The sequence below is a fragment of the Lampris incognitus genome, chromosome 5 (genome assembly GCF_029633865.1).
Source record: "Lampris incognitus isolate fLamInc1 chromosome 5, fLamInc1.hap2, whole genome shotgun sequence".
Classification (NCBI taxonomy): domain Eukaryota; kingdom Metazoa; phylum Chordata; class Actinopteri; order Lampriformes; family Lampridae; genus Lampris; species Lampris incognitus.
In genome coordinates, this window is record NC_079215.1 from 33,149,298 (window position 1) to 33,164,433 (window position 15,136).

The 15,136-nt window shown below is 42.1% G+C and overlaps 1 protein-coding gene across 1 annotated transcript; it reads left to right on the top strand.

Annotated features, from left to right (window-relative positions):
* The first annotated feature begins 1,324 nt into the window (after positions 1 to 1,324).
* On the top strand, positions 1,325 to 11,181 carry LOC130112958 (solute carrier family 22 member 7-like). Its single transcript, XM_056280478.1, has 10 exons — positions 1,325 to 1,708; positions 2,818 to 2,921; positions 3,025 to 3,179; positions 3,360 to 3,528; positions 3,640 to 3,763; positions 6,684 to 6,790; positions 7,421 to 7,635; positions 7,772 to 7,880; positions 7,970 to 8,211; positions 11,027 to 11,181. The coding sequence occupies exons 1-10, from the start codon at positions 1,328 to 1,330 to the stop codon at positions 11,179 to 11,181; spliced, it is 1,761 nt and encodes a 586-aa protein (XP_056136453.1). The 5' UTR covers positions 1,325 to 1,327.
* Positions 11,182 to 15,136: the final 3,955 nt, after the last annotated feature.

The following is a 15,136-nucleotide window of genomic DNA, read 5'->3' on the forward strand; positions in this document are numbered from 1 at the left end:
ACAGTAAGGAATCACTTACCTAATGGTAATTGAGTTGGAATAACTGCAGCTCAATTGTCTAGCTGCTGTTACCTTAGTGTCAAACTCCAGCAGTTGTATTTTAGAAAAATAATTCTTAAGGTAATTTCTCGCAAGAGGTCCCAAGATGCTGTGACATTTGCAGAAGAAAAAAAAAATGCTCGCTATGCAAAATTTAAACGTTGATGGATCAATAAAAGTATGACTAAAATGAAAGAAACAACACCTGTTTGACAACTGGATGCCCATACATGGAGCTAATTCTGAATATAAAGACATTATTTTTTTTATTTTTTATTTTTTTTGATATATTTTATTAATCTCCGTGGAGAAATTCATGCTCTGCATTTAACCCATCCTAGCTGTGTAGCTAGAAGCAGTGGGCATCTGCCGTGCAGTCCCTGAGGACCATCTGCAGTTCATCTTGTCATGCCTCGGTCAGGGGCACAGAAAGGAGTATAAACCCTAACTTACATGTCTTTTTTTATGGTGGTGAAAACTGGAGCACCCGGAGAAAACCCACCACACACATGGAGAGAACATGCAAACTCTACACAGAGGATGACCCCCAAGGTTGGACAACCCCGGAGTTCGAACCCATGACCTTCTTGCTGTGAGGTGACAGTGCTAACCACTGGGCCACTGTGCCGCCCAATATTCAGCAGAATAATTCATCATAACCAAACTAAAAGAGGCTTTTAAATTACCTTTGCAACTTAGATTGGTGTTACATTGTTTGTAATGTATAGTAGCAGTAAGTACTATAGTATATGTAGCTTTTTGTAATGTATAGTCACTGAATTAACTTAAGAGTAGGTGCTAGGGGGTAGGAAAAAATTAGTGTATACTTCCCCCTACTTCTTTTCTAAGATGTAACAAATAATCTGATGTATATGGAGATTTGTTCACTGAGTTTGATGTGTGGATTTGTTGATCACTTCAGATTATTGGCAATGGATTATGTTATATCCTTCTTATTTACATGTTTAAAATAAATCATCATCATCATCATCATTGTTCAGGACAATGCAATGATCATTGCAGTGTTTAATGAGCATCACAGAGTTGATCTACTCTACATTTAACATTACTTCAACTTGGCCAATGATTTCTCCCCATAGGCAAATGACACATGGGCAGCTGAAGATGAACTTTCATCCAGGGACAATAGTAATGTTTAACATGGGAAGTGTAATGTCTCTGTCATTATTTAACATTTCATGCGTATTTCTTTACCACAATGGGCATTAGTGCAGATAAATGACAGGTTCACATTAGACTGTGCTACCACCTCTGGAAGCTTTGGAAAATGAAGTTTGATAGTATACTTTCAGAAATTAATGGATGTGGGAAATTCCAAATCATGTTAATACTGATTCAGAGTATCTCTCGAGTGACGCTGCCATGCCATTTTCTGTTGAATAACTTCATAGCAGCTGTTCCCTCTCACCACTGTGATCTGAGTACTCTGGACCATGGAAAAGTCTTTAAGAATTTAACTCTTGATCAGAAACTTACTGTTAGTATTCCAGTGCAGGAAGACGGGACTCCAAGCTCCTGTCAAATGTTTGCAGAGCCCCAGTATCATCTTCTCTCAGGCTTCAATAGTAGTGGTAATAAACACACGGTTCAATGTCAGAATGGATGGGTGTATGACAATAGTATGTTTAAATCTACACTGGCAATCGAGGTAAGTAGCTTTTGATTAAGCTAGCTATACTTAAAGTTTGATTAGGTTGTAGGATACAATCAGAAGTGTTTACAGCATTTTAAGGACTTTTGAAATTCAGTGGCTATCATAGTTAAATGAGATGTATCTAACCCAGTGAAACCATTAATATCCCCTTTATATTGACTGTCTAAGTCCAGCAATGTGGTCATTTATTTGCATGATTGTTGGGTTTATGTTAATATACTTGTACCCATCTTGAACAATGCTGTTTTGTTTGTAGATTAAATCTTTTTAGACTGAGACCATGATGTACATAAGTGAGAATCAATATATCAGTACATAAAAATGAGAATCAATTAGTTGTATGATTTTGATTTTAATATCTCAATATCAGAGGGAGTGAACTTTAGTCATGGGACTTGGACTCAAGTCAGACTCAAGTTGCAAATTTGATGATACCAGACTTGAGTTGACTTCACTTGAACTCGAACCTTTAAACTTGATAGACTTGATACCTTCTCCAAACCCACAGACAAAATGGTTGTAAAAGTGTGCTGCCCATCAACTCTTCACGTCCATAATACCGATCCACTTTGAATCAATCCATAATAAATACAAATTTTAAACAGCATTCATATCTATGTAAACTTTGCATATTAACTATTAATCTGTTGTTAATTTTCGTTTACAAGGCATTGAATTTGATGACCAGCTCACAGTGACTTGTTTAGTACTTGAAAGTCAAAATTTAGGACTTGGCAATTGACTGAGGCAAATTTGTAATTTGTGATAATAGGCTGTACAAATTAAACTGACTTGATTTGATTTGACTTGGGACTTGTCAGTCTTGAATTGATCTTGACTTGGGACTTGAGTGCCAAGACTTGAGACTTACTTATGACTTGGAAAATAATGACTTGCTTCCACCTCTGCTTGATGCTCTGTTATTCTTAGATGAGTTGAATTTGAAATATACAAAAATGTCTCAAACTTTATCACAAGAAATAGATGGTTTCAATTAAGCTAAACCACCTCCAAGTGAGAACACTGGTCATCATTTTGAGGTGGGGCAGCTGCAAAAAAACAAAAAATTCTTTTTTTTAATGTTTACAATTGTTTCTTTGAAGTGGGACCTCGTCTGCAGCAGGAAAGCGATGAACAGAGCAACAGCTACAATTTTCTTCATTGGTGTAATGTGTGGAGCGCCTTTATTTGGATTTCTTAGTGACAGGTACAAATTGACATAACGGTTATATTACAGTTTAAAAGTAGGCCTATGATCTTAACAATGACTTCTCCCATATTCTCCTATATCATATTCCTTCCATGTGTAGATATGGGAGACGGAAAATACTGATGGTATCTTATCTGTCAGCCATGATATTTGCAATAGCAAGTTCGTTCTCTACGTCATATGTAATGTTCGTCACCATGAGATTTTTCACTGGAATGACACTCGCAGGGATAAGCATTATCTCCATTGTCCTGAGTAAGTATTGTTTAAGTTATATCAGTATATTTTAAAAAAAAAAGATAATTTTTAGGTTTTCCACACATAAAACCATTTTCACAGGAATCAGCACTGACTGAATCTTTTTAAGGGCATCACTCAGAGATTAAAAGCTTTTTTTTTTCTTCCCATGATGTTGATTTTTTTTTCTCGTTACAGACGTTGAGTGGTTTGGCATCAAGCACAGGACTTTTGCAGGTGTGATTGTAAGCCTTGATTGGACAATCGGTAATTGGTTGCTAGCTGGAATTGGATACTTTGTAAATGAGTGGAGAATGCTCATATTGGCAGTGACCTCACCCCTGTTATTGTCCATCATCGCTTGGTGGTAAAAGAAAAAACCTTGCATTTAAGGCCTACCTTTTATATCAAAAGGTTTACTTCAGTTATGCAATGTTGATGAGGTGCTGTAGGATACACAAAACATTTGTCATTTTAGGTGGCTTCCTGAGTCAGCAAGGTGGCTTCTGGCAAATGGAAAGATGGACGCTGCTCATTTTTACATAATGAAATGTGCCAAGATGAATAACAAGTCCAATTGTATAGCTTTCATCACACCAGAGGTAAATACACACAAAAATTTTACATTATTATATACAGTTTGGTCTTCGGATCATAAATCAGATTTCCATTCCGGATCGGTCGAGGCCCGGGTTACCAATGACTGCCACCAGTACTGTTGGCCAGCAGGGTGCTGTTGGGTGAAGGAGAAGGAGAGGTGGGACGGCATGTCCAGAAGCAGCAGAGGAGGAGGAAGGGTAGGAGTGTGGAGGTGAGAGTTGGCACTTTGAATGTTGGTATTATGACTGGTAAAGGGAGAGAGCTGGCTGATATGATGGAGAGAAGGAAGGTAGATATACTGTGTGTCCAAGAGACCAGGTGGAAGAGGAATAAGGCCAGGCGCATCGGAGGTGAGTTCAAACTCTTCTACCATGGTGTGCCTATGAAGAGAAATGGGGTGGGTTAATCCTGAAGGAAGAGTATGTCAAGAGTGTGTTGGATGTGAAGAGAGTGTAGGACAGAGTGACGAGTATGAAGCTGGAAATCGAAGGTGTGATGATGAATATTGTCAGTGTATATATCCCATAAGTAGGGTGTGAGATGGAAGAGAAAGAATAATTCTGGAGTGAGTTGGATGAAGTGTTGGACAGTTTACCCAAGGAGGAGAGTGGAGATTGGAGTAGACTTCAATTGGCAGTTTGGTGAAGGGAACGGAGGTGATGAGGAGGTGATAAGTAGATATGGTGTCAATGAGATCAATGTGGAAGGACAGATGGTGGTGGATTTTGCGAAAAAGTTGGAAATGGCTGTGGTGAATACGTATTTTAAGAAGAGGGAGAAACACATGGTGATGTATAAGAGTGGAGGAAGGTACACACAGGTGGTCTATATCTTAGGCAGGAAGTGCAATCTGAAAGAGGAGACTGTCGGGTGGTGACAGGAGAATGTAGCTGGGCAGCATCGGATGGTGGTCTTTAGGATGATTTTGAAGCTCAAGAAGAGGAAGAGAGTGAAGGCAGAACCAAGGATCAAATGGTGGAAATTGGAGAAAGAAGACTGTTGTGTGGCGATCAGGGAGGAGCTAGGACAGGCAATGGGTGGGCAGCTACTGCAGAAATGGTGAGGGAGACAGGTAGGAAGATACTTGTTATGTCATCTGGACAGCGGAAGGAAGACAAGGAGACTTGGTGGTGGAATATGGAAGTAAGGGAAAATATACAGAGGTTGGCAAAGAAGAAGTGGGATAACCAGAGAGATGAAGAAAGTAGACAGGAGTACAAGGAGATGCGACGTCAAGCGAAAAGAAAGGTGGCAAAGGCAAAGGCAAAGGAAAAGGCATATGGTTAGTAGTATGAGAGGGTGGACATTAAGGAAGGAGAAAAGGACTTGTACCGATTGACTAGACAGAGGGAGTGAGCTGGGAAGGATTACAGCAGTTAATGGTGATGAAGGATAGAGATGGAACTGTGCTGAGAAGCGAGGTGAGTGTGTTGAGAAGGTAGAAGGAGTACTTTGAGGGGGTGATGAATGAAGAAAATGAGAGAGAGAGAAGTTTGAATGATGTGGGGCTAGTGAATCAGGAAGTGCGGTGGATTAGCAAGGAGGACATGAGGAAGATAAGGGTGATGTGCAGAGCTGTAGTAACTACAGAGGTATAAAGTTGATCAGCTACAGCATGACGATGTTGGAAAGAGTAATAGAGGAGAGGTGATGATTAGCGACCAGCAGTGTGATTTCATGCCATGAAGGAATACTACAGATACGATGTTTGCTTTGAGAATGTTGATTGAAAAGTATAGAGAATGTCCCGAGGAGTTACATTATGTCTTTATTAGATTTAGAGAAAGCATATGACAGGGTGATGAGAGAGGAGTAGTGATATTGTATGAGGAAGCCGGGAGTGGCAGAGAAGTATGTAGGAGTGGTGCAAGATATGTGTGTGACAGTGGTGAGGTGTGTGGTAGGAATGATGGATGGGTTCAAGGTGGAGGTGGGATTACATCAAGGCTCGGCTCTGAGCCTTTTCTTGGTTGCAATGGTGATAGACACATTGATGGACAGAAGGCAGGAGTCTCCGTGGATTATGATGTGCAGATGACATTGTGATCTGTAGTGAGAGTAGGGTGCAGGTTATAGGAGAGCCTGGAGAAGTGGAGGTATACACTGCAGAGAAGAGGAATGAAAATCAGTAGGAGCAAGATAAAATACATATGCGTGAACAAGAGGGAGGAGAGTAGAATGGTGAGGATGCAAGGAGTAGAGGTTGCGAAGGTGGATGAGTTTAAACACTTGGGGTCAACTGTTCAATGTAACAGGAAGTGCGAAAGAGAGGTGAAGAAGAGAGTGTAGGCAGGGTGGAGTAGGTGGAGAAGAGTGTCAGGAGTGATTTGCAACAGAAGGGTACCAGCAAGAGTGAAAAGGAAGGTTTACAATATGGTAGTGAGACCAGCTATGTTGTAGAGTTTGGAGACAGTGACACTGACGAAAAGGCAGGAGGCCAAGCTGGAGGTCATAGAGTTGAAGATGCTAAGATTTTCGTTGGGAGTGACAAAGAAGGACAGGGTTAGGAACGTGTATATTAGAGGGACAGCTCAGGTTGGACAGTTTGGAGACAAAACGAGAGGCGAGAATGAGATGGCTTGGACATGTGTGGAGGAGAGATGCTTGGTATATTGGGAGAAGGATGCTGAATATGGACCCGCCAGGCAAGAGGAAAATAGGAAGGCCAAAGAGGAGGTTTATGGATGTGGTGAGGGAGGACATGCAAATGGCTGGTGTGACAGAGAAAGATGCAGAGAACAGGAAGAGATGGAAATGCATGATCCGCTGTGGCGACCCCTAACGGGAGCAGCCGTAAGAAGAAGAATATATAGTTTGGTCTTGCTTTCATCTTAGATATCTTCATTCGGTCATATTGCTGTGGAAAAGAATTTTGTGTGTGAACAGCAATTTTTGTTTGTTTGATTGTTTTTTTTCCTCCAGATGTTGGATTTAAATGGAGTTGAAATAGAAAATAGAAAATACACTTTTTATGATCTTGTAAGGACTCCAAATATCAGAAAACTTGCCATCTGTTCAGGTATAGTATGGTAAGTACTAATTAACATTAAAGTACTCGATTCATGCCACTTACGGACTCATTAACTTTCAGCCACCATGGCAAAATAATCTTAATAGCTTTATGATGAACTTTCTAAAATGCAAGTGATTTTATTTTATTTTTTTTACCCTTGCTGCAGTACTTCGGATCTACAGGGTAGAGTCGATGATGACATCCTTGTATCTTCAACTCAGTCAAAGCAATTTATTTTGACAAAAATATTTTATGAAAACTTGATGTGAGGCTGTTATTTGCCTCATCTATCTGGATCTGACCAACTTTCAGGAACCTCAAAAACTGAATTTTTAACTGTTGGAGGCTTTAGTCTTTGTTGAAGACATTAGCCCTTAACCAGGGGGAAATAGAGCTAGGTTTTTTTATTCAGACTTATTTTCTTTATATTTTGTTCAGCTCTTGCTTTAACGTTTTAGCCCCAGGCCAGGAGACTAGTGACCAACAAATGGAAACTACTGGGGATTCAAATAAAGAAAAATTGATTGAATAATTATGATAATTTTCAAAAAAATTTCCAAAACGCTTAACCTAGATTTACCTAGCAATATTAAAATGACATGAGTATTGCTGCAATAAAAAAGTAATGACTTTCAAATTTTTTCAGGTATGGAGTAGCATTTACATACTATGGGATAAGTCTGAATATCTCTGGATTTGGGCTAAACCCATACCTTACACAATTCGTTTTTGCCTCGATCGAGATGCCGGGAAAGATTGGCATCTATTACTTGCTGAACAAAGTGGGCAGAAAGCCTGCCCAGGTTGGCACGCTGATGTTAACTGGACTGTGTCTTTTAATCAACATCTTTGTTCCAAAAGGTACTTGTATTAAATGTGATCAGAGTATATCCATTACTTACAAATCTAGTGGTCACTTTCTTATACAGCAGTGGTCACACAATTGTCCAGGTTGTTTGATGACTTTGTAATAAAAAGTCCTCATATATTTCCTTAGATAAGTGGACACTTCGCACTATTGTGGCTATCCTTGGAAAAGGCCTATCAGAAGCATCATTTACTATCATGTTCCTCTTCACAACTGAACTCTACCCCACGGTTGTACGGTTAGTCAACAATAAACCCATACAAACCAGCTGTCACCTTGGTGTAATGATTGTTAGCAATCTAAATTACTATATCATTTGCTGTCCAGACAGAATGGTTTAGGCTACACGTTGTTTGTGGCACGGCTGGGTGTGTCCATTGCTCCACTCATCATCCTATTGGAGGACATGTGGCATCTCCTCCCTGCGCTAATTTTTTGTATTGTCGCAACTGGGTCAGGATTAGTGGCTTCACTCCTGCCTGAAACCCTGAACACCTGCCTGCCAGAGTTCATCGACGATATTGAGAAACCAAGGTACAGAAGAAATGTGTTAAGGATTATTCAGCAATGTGACATCTTTCCCAAAAGTTGGTTATTCTTTATAGATGTGTCTGGAAAGATGACGATATTTGCCAGGTTTGCTCTATTTTCAGTTGTTTTGCTCTGTATTTTTTCAGTAAGCCTCAAAAATAGTTTATATATGTGCTCTGGATTTAATCTAACAGCAAAACCACAGTCACCATCACCTCTTGCAGACAAAAGACAACACCTGTCTTGAACTCACCTGCTGATAAATATCTGACTTTCTGTCTATATGGAGGGATCTGACGACGACTTTATAGTTCAGTGTCTTTATTTCAACGGTGACGTTTACAATCATACAGTAGCTAGCTCCGCAGTAATGACTCGTCTGAGTGCTAAACATAGACTGACGATTATGTGGTTCCCCTGCACCCTCATGCGTCAGATGGACCAATCAGCTTGCAGCTAACTTAACAGCCAATAGGAGTGCTTGTATCACATCAACCTTATAGCCAAACGGGCTATTATATTCTAGAGAATATTACATCCTCTTCTTAAGAAATTGAAATCAACATTAGACTCCCAACATTAGTAGCACATGTCCTATATCAAACATATGAACAATCGGCACGAAAGAAAACACATTTTATAGTAATCACTGATAGAGTCAATACTCTTAATAAAACAGGTAATATAATTCATTCAATATTACTGTATGCATATTAAACTACGGTAAGTAATCAAACACTTAAGAGGTAATACAAATCACAAGAACATTTTGCAATATTTTTTTTTTTTAGATAAGGGCAGCGATCCGCCTACACCCTTGTACATTACATGTCCAAAACCTCTCTGGGCTTCACTGCTTGTCCATACCTTGTCTGGTAGGGGACAGTCTCTGAGGCTGTCTCAGTCGCTGCATTTGAGACGTGTGGTGTGTTGTGAATTGTGAGTTGACCATAGTTCTCGTCAGTGCCTGTGTTGGTGTGAGTGTCAGTGTGTGTTTCTTTTGTGTCCAGGAGGTGACGTCTGTTTCGTCTGCACTCCTGTCCTTCAGCTGTAAGGACATGGTAGGATCTGTTGGTATCCGCTGGCTGGATGACAACTGCTGGTTTCCAACAGCCGTGCTCCTGGAGTCTGACGTGTTGTCCTTCGTGCAGCTGTGACATCGGCTTCGCTGACCTGTCGTAGTACCTTTTCTGCTGCAGCTGATGTTGGACTCTCCTGGCGTGCGTGTCTCTGTGACTGACGACCTTGGGCTGTAGCTGCTGGTGTGTGTTGGGTAGAATTGAGCGTAGACAAAGACTCATGAGCAGCTGGGCTGGTGATCTGAAGCTGTCGACAGGTGTGTTCCGATACTCAAGCAGACTCAGGTAGGGGTCTCTCTGGTCAGCCTTGGCCTTTTCCATCAGCAACTTGGCGATCTGTACTGCCTTTTTGGCGAGGCCGTTGCTTTGGGGATAATGCGGACTGGTAGTCGTGTGGGTGAACTCCCAAGTCTTTGCGAAGGTCTCAAACTCCATACTTGAGTACTGAGGTCCATTATCCGAAATAACAGTCTCGGGTACGCCGTGTCTGGCGAAGGTTGCCTTCAGCTTGCGTATCACAGCTGAGGATGTTGTGCTGTGTAGCTTGTCGAGTTCGAAGTATCTGCTGTAATAGTCCACTGTGACGATGTAATTGTCCTGATTCCAGGTGAGCAAGTCAGTAGCGACTACTTGCCATGGCCTGTCCGGGATCTTGTGGCTGATCATGGGCTCTTTAGTGTTTGACGGTCTGTAGGTGAGACAGGTGGGGCACTGTCCAACCATCTCCTCGATCTGCTTGTTCATCCCAGGCCAGAACACTATGTCACGGGCTCTCTGCTTGCATTTCTCCATGCCCCTGTGTCCTGTGTGTATCCGGGATAACATCTGTGCGCGGAGCGAGGGAGGTATGATGATTTTCTCGCCTTTAAACAAAATGTTATTCATCTCTGACAGTTCATCTCGGTGGTTCCAGTATTCTGCAACTCTCTGAGGGCATCTTCTCCTCTCCTCGGGCCATCCTTCTGTGATTGTCTCTCTCAGCATTGTGAGCTGTGTGTCTGCAGCAGTCACAACTCTGATCTCTGTCAGTTTCGTGTCACTGACCAGCAGGCCACTGTACACTGTATGTACCTGCATGTCCATGCCTTCTCTGAAGCTGTCATCTTGGTCTGTGAGCGACTTGCAGGACAGCGTGTCTGCCATGGGGATCTCTTTGCCTGGTCTGTGCACGATGGTGAAGTCATACCGCTGTAGCTGGAGGATCATCCGCTGTAGTCTCGGAGGTGCTGCTGCGAGTGGTTTTCTCATAATGGACTCAAGCAGTTTGTGGTCACTCTCCACGATGACATGACGACCATAGATGTATTGGTGAAAACGCTTGCATCCGAACAGAATAGCATATAGCTCTTTCTCTATTTGTGCGTAATTGATTTCACTGTCATTTAGCGATTTGGATGCATATCCGATGGACTTTTCTTCCTGTAGCAAGACTGCACCTAGTCCGAACTTTGATGCGTTGACTTGTAGTCTGAGCTCTTTACCAGGGTCATAGTAGGCTAAGACTGGTCCTGGTTCGCGTGTGATCACTTCTTTCATCTTCCTGAAAGCTTCGTCATGTTGCGCATCCCATCTGAATTCACTTGACTCCTTCAGCAGGTGACGCATGGGTGCGTTGATGTCTGAGAGCATCGGGGCAAACTTGTACAGATAGTTAACCATACCGAGGATTGTCTCCAACTCACCCTTGTCCTTGGGTGGCTCCATGTCTCTCACAGCTGCAATCTTGGCTGGGTCAGGCTTGACTCCATCCTTTGTGATGCAATGCCCAAAATAGCTGACCTCGGTGGCACAGATTGTGCTCTTCTCCGGGTTGAGTTTCACTCCTCGCTCTCTGGAGCACTGCAACATGGCCCGGAGTTTGCTGTTGTGCTCCTCCTTGCTCTTTACATATATGAGGACATCATCCACTATGGCTGTGACTCCTTGTAGACCTTCGGAGGTCTCATCAACCTTCCGTTGAAACTCGTCCTGGGCGGAGATCAACCCAAAGGTTAGACGAAGGAAACGGTATCTTCCGAACACCGTGTTGAATGTTGTCAACTTGGACAACTCTTCTGCGAGTTTTATCGCCCAGTACCCTGAGCGAGCATCCATGACACTTAAATAGCAGGCCCCTGCCAGTTTGGAGGTGATGTTGTCAAGGGTAGGTAGAGGATAATGAGGTCGTTTCACAGCCTTGTTCAGGTCCTTCGGGTCGAGGCACACTCTGAGCTTTCCTGTGCGTGGCTTTTCTGCTGCCACCATTGAGTTGACCCATTTAGTCGGTTCTGTGACTTTCACAATAATCTGTTGCTTCTCCATGTTCTGTAGCTCCTCTTTGAGACGGTCGCGTAAGGCTACTGGAACGCGCCTCGGTGGGTGGACCACAGGTGTTACATTTGGGTCAATGTGGATTATGCATTCACCAGGAAACAGTCCTATTCCTTTGAAAACATCTGAGTACTTCTCAATGAGTGACACCTCGGGTGTGTTGGATACAGACAGTATGAGCTTGATCAGTCCAAAGTCTAGGCATGCTTTTAATCCTAGCACAGGTGGTGCCTGTGTGTCAACAACGTAGAACTTCAACTTTGACTGGGTGCCTTTGTACTGGCATTTCAGGTCACATTTACCTTGAACGACGAGCCGCTCACCACCATAGCCATATAGTGGGCGAGTGGAGGGCTGCAATGGACTCTATATTCCCAGTCTTCTGAAAGCATGTGTGGGAATGACATTAGCTGAGGACCCAGTGTCTACTTTAAAACTGACTGTGTTTTTGTTTGGACCTACTTGCATATCGGTGAAAACTTGATCCATAGTTTTACTGTCTTTACCTTGTGTCAATGCGTCGATGAACAGTTCTTCATTGTCTGAGCATCTGTCAGACTCATTTTCCTCCACAGTGTGTACGCCTTTTCCTGGTCTGGAGAGACACACTTTAGCGAAATGGTTCCGTTTGCTGCGGCTTTTGCATTGCTTGCCTTTTGCTGGGCAGGTTTCGTTTCCACTGTGAGTCTTGTTCCCACAGTATTTGCATCCTTTACTGCGGTTGCTGTCTCCCTCTCTCCATGAGGCATTGTCTGACGCTGCGCGCCCTTTTGTGTCGTCCTCGCGCCTTTTCCAGTGCTTCTTCTTTGTTGCATTCCGACCGATTGCATGCACAGCCTGTTCGCGCGTGCCCGTGCTGGTGCTAGCAATGGTTTTGAGCTGTGCTTGTGATAGTTCATGAGACTTAGCAACGTCTATTGCTTTTTCCAATGTTAGCTCGGAACCGATGTTCAGTAGTTTCTCTCTCACTCTCGGTGAATGAACTCCGAAAACAATACGGTCTCTGATCTCCTCTTCACTCTCTCTCTCTATAATTACAGTCCTTCACAAGCAGTCTCAAATCAGTCACAAACTGTTCGAAAGGCTCGCTAGCTGCCTGTGCCCTTCCATGGAACTTATAGCGCGCGAAGATCACATTTGCTTTGGGTTTTACATACCGGTCAAAACGACCGTAGTATGTTTCCAACAACTTTCCTTCCGCTTCTGAGAGCGTCCATGTATTGTAAATGTCCCGTCCATTTTCTCCTACCCAAATCAGTAGGTAGCTGCATTTTTCATCCTCCGATTTCCTCTTTAAAGGTCCAGAAAACATCAACTCGACGTGCAGTTTAAACTTGCGCCATGCTTCGGGCAGACTGCTAGCTTCCCAGTCCATGCGGGGTGCAGGAACTCCAGCGACGTCCATTCTGACTTTTCTGTTTCTTCTTTCTTCTCCTTTTCACGCTTTTACTCTGACACCATGTCTGACTTTCTGTCTATATGGAGGGATCCGACGACGACTTTATAGTTCAGTGTCTTCATTTCAACGGTGACGGTTACAATCATACAGTAGCTAGCTCCGCAGTAGCGACTCGTCTGAGTGCTAAACATTGACTGACGATTACGTGGTTCCCCTGCGCCCTCATGCGTCAGATGGACCAATCAGCTTGCAGCTAACTTAACAGCCAATAGGAGTGCTTGTATCACATCAACATTATAGCCAAACGGGCTATTATATTCTAGAGAATATTACAATAAATAAACAGCTGCCCCGTCAGTCAAAGGCAAAAAAACAAAAAACAAAAACAAAAAACATCGCCCTTGCATCCTATTGCAAAGTTAATATTATCTTCGATAACTGCTATTTTGGTGAATCATTCAATTGTGTTTAACATTGATTACTATGTACTGTATTAAAATGAAAATAAAAGCTAATAATGCAATACACATAGAAACAATTCTTAAACGCCCAGTAAATGATGCATTATAGAATTACAATGTATATATTTTTCTATTGCAGGGCAAAATCTATCAGGAGAGGATCCCAATAAAAAACAACTGTTGATGAAGTACAGGATAATAATAAAGTTGAATGTGTTCATAACACCAAACAAAGTTTTGGAAGGTGTCTTCATCAATGTGGGCAGACCAACAGGGACAAATATCTTTCATATGTTTATTGTACAACCTGGTTAGGATTTCATGTGTTCTCAAAGAAATGACATTGTCCAATAACTCAGACTGACATTGTATCTTGGAATGGTGTGATGAAAAAAAATGCAAAAATGTATTATTCTAAGTAAATGCATTTCAAAATTGAATGATAGTAGATTTCAAAACAAAAATTATCGATGACTTATTTGATTACTATGCAAATAAAATAAAAGTATTGTGTATCCTAACAAATCTTTGTTTGAGTTGTTTATATCAAATGCTTTGTAAATAAGATGTGTGAACCGAATCGATAAATAATTTTACACTCAACTTGCAATTTGCAACAAACACGCCTAATGAAGAACCATATCCAAATCAGAATAGCACACTTAAAGGGACTCTTCGCCGATTTTCAACCTTATCGCTATCTATCCGAATTTGGGATTAGAGTGACAAACGTCTGCAGTTGTTGCCAATGTTCTCTGTGTCTCTGTGTGGGACATATTTGCAAAATCTGCTCTTCTTCCGGCACCAGTGTCGTAACTTGATGCGTCAGGGACATAGTTGGTGACAAGGAAGAACTACGGGCAAATTCAGTTTGGATTTCTAGTGGAGTTCTGGCGGATGGCGGACCAGGCAAACTGCCGTTTCTAAGCTCTCGTGCAACTGCCCCAAAATTTATATGGAAACTTTGTAGTGACCTACTTGCAGGTTACATATTCACCGTGTGGATCAGACACGGTCCCTTTAAGACAGTGGGTTTAGGGGTTAGCAGGGGGGATTGTGGGTAGACACAAGGCTGAGGTTTTGACATTGTGAACTGTTCATTTGAAGTCAGTTGGAGGAAATAAATGACCCCACAGCTGTGTGGTCAAAAGGAGAAGTGGTCTCGTCTCCTTTCTGTCATCCTCCACAACTTCAATTCATTCATTCATTATCCAAGCCGCTTATCCCAATCAGGGTCATGGGGATGCTGGAGCCTATCCCAGCAGTCATTGGGCAGCAGGCAGGGAGACACCCTGGACAGACCACCAGTCCATCACAGGGCCCTATTTTAGCAGCTCAAATATATTCTCTATTTCAAAATTCAATAATTCTGGCAACGTATTTTGTTGTTTTCCATAATCTGAGCTAGTGGGAGCATGTTTAAGAGGAGGCCCCAGAATGGAGCCTTGGGGAACTCCACAGGTCATTTTTGTCCACTCAGATTTGTAATTACCTATAGATACAAAGTAGTAAAAGGTAATAGCTGGAAAACGGCTTTTTCAATTATTTACTTTGAAAAGGGAGGTTTGATATGGGCCTATAATTGTTCACTTGTGAAGTGTCTAGATTACTCTTTTTTAAGAGTGACTTGATGACTGCAGTTTTCAGGGCCTGTGGAAAGAAACCTGAGAGAGAAAAAATGCATTTGTTTGCTACCTAATCCTGGTTATTTAAG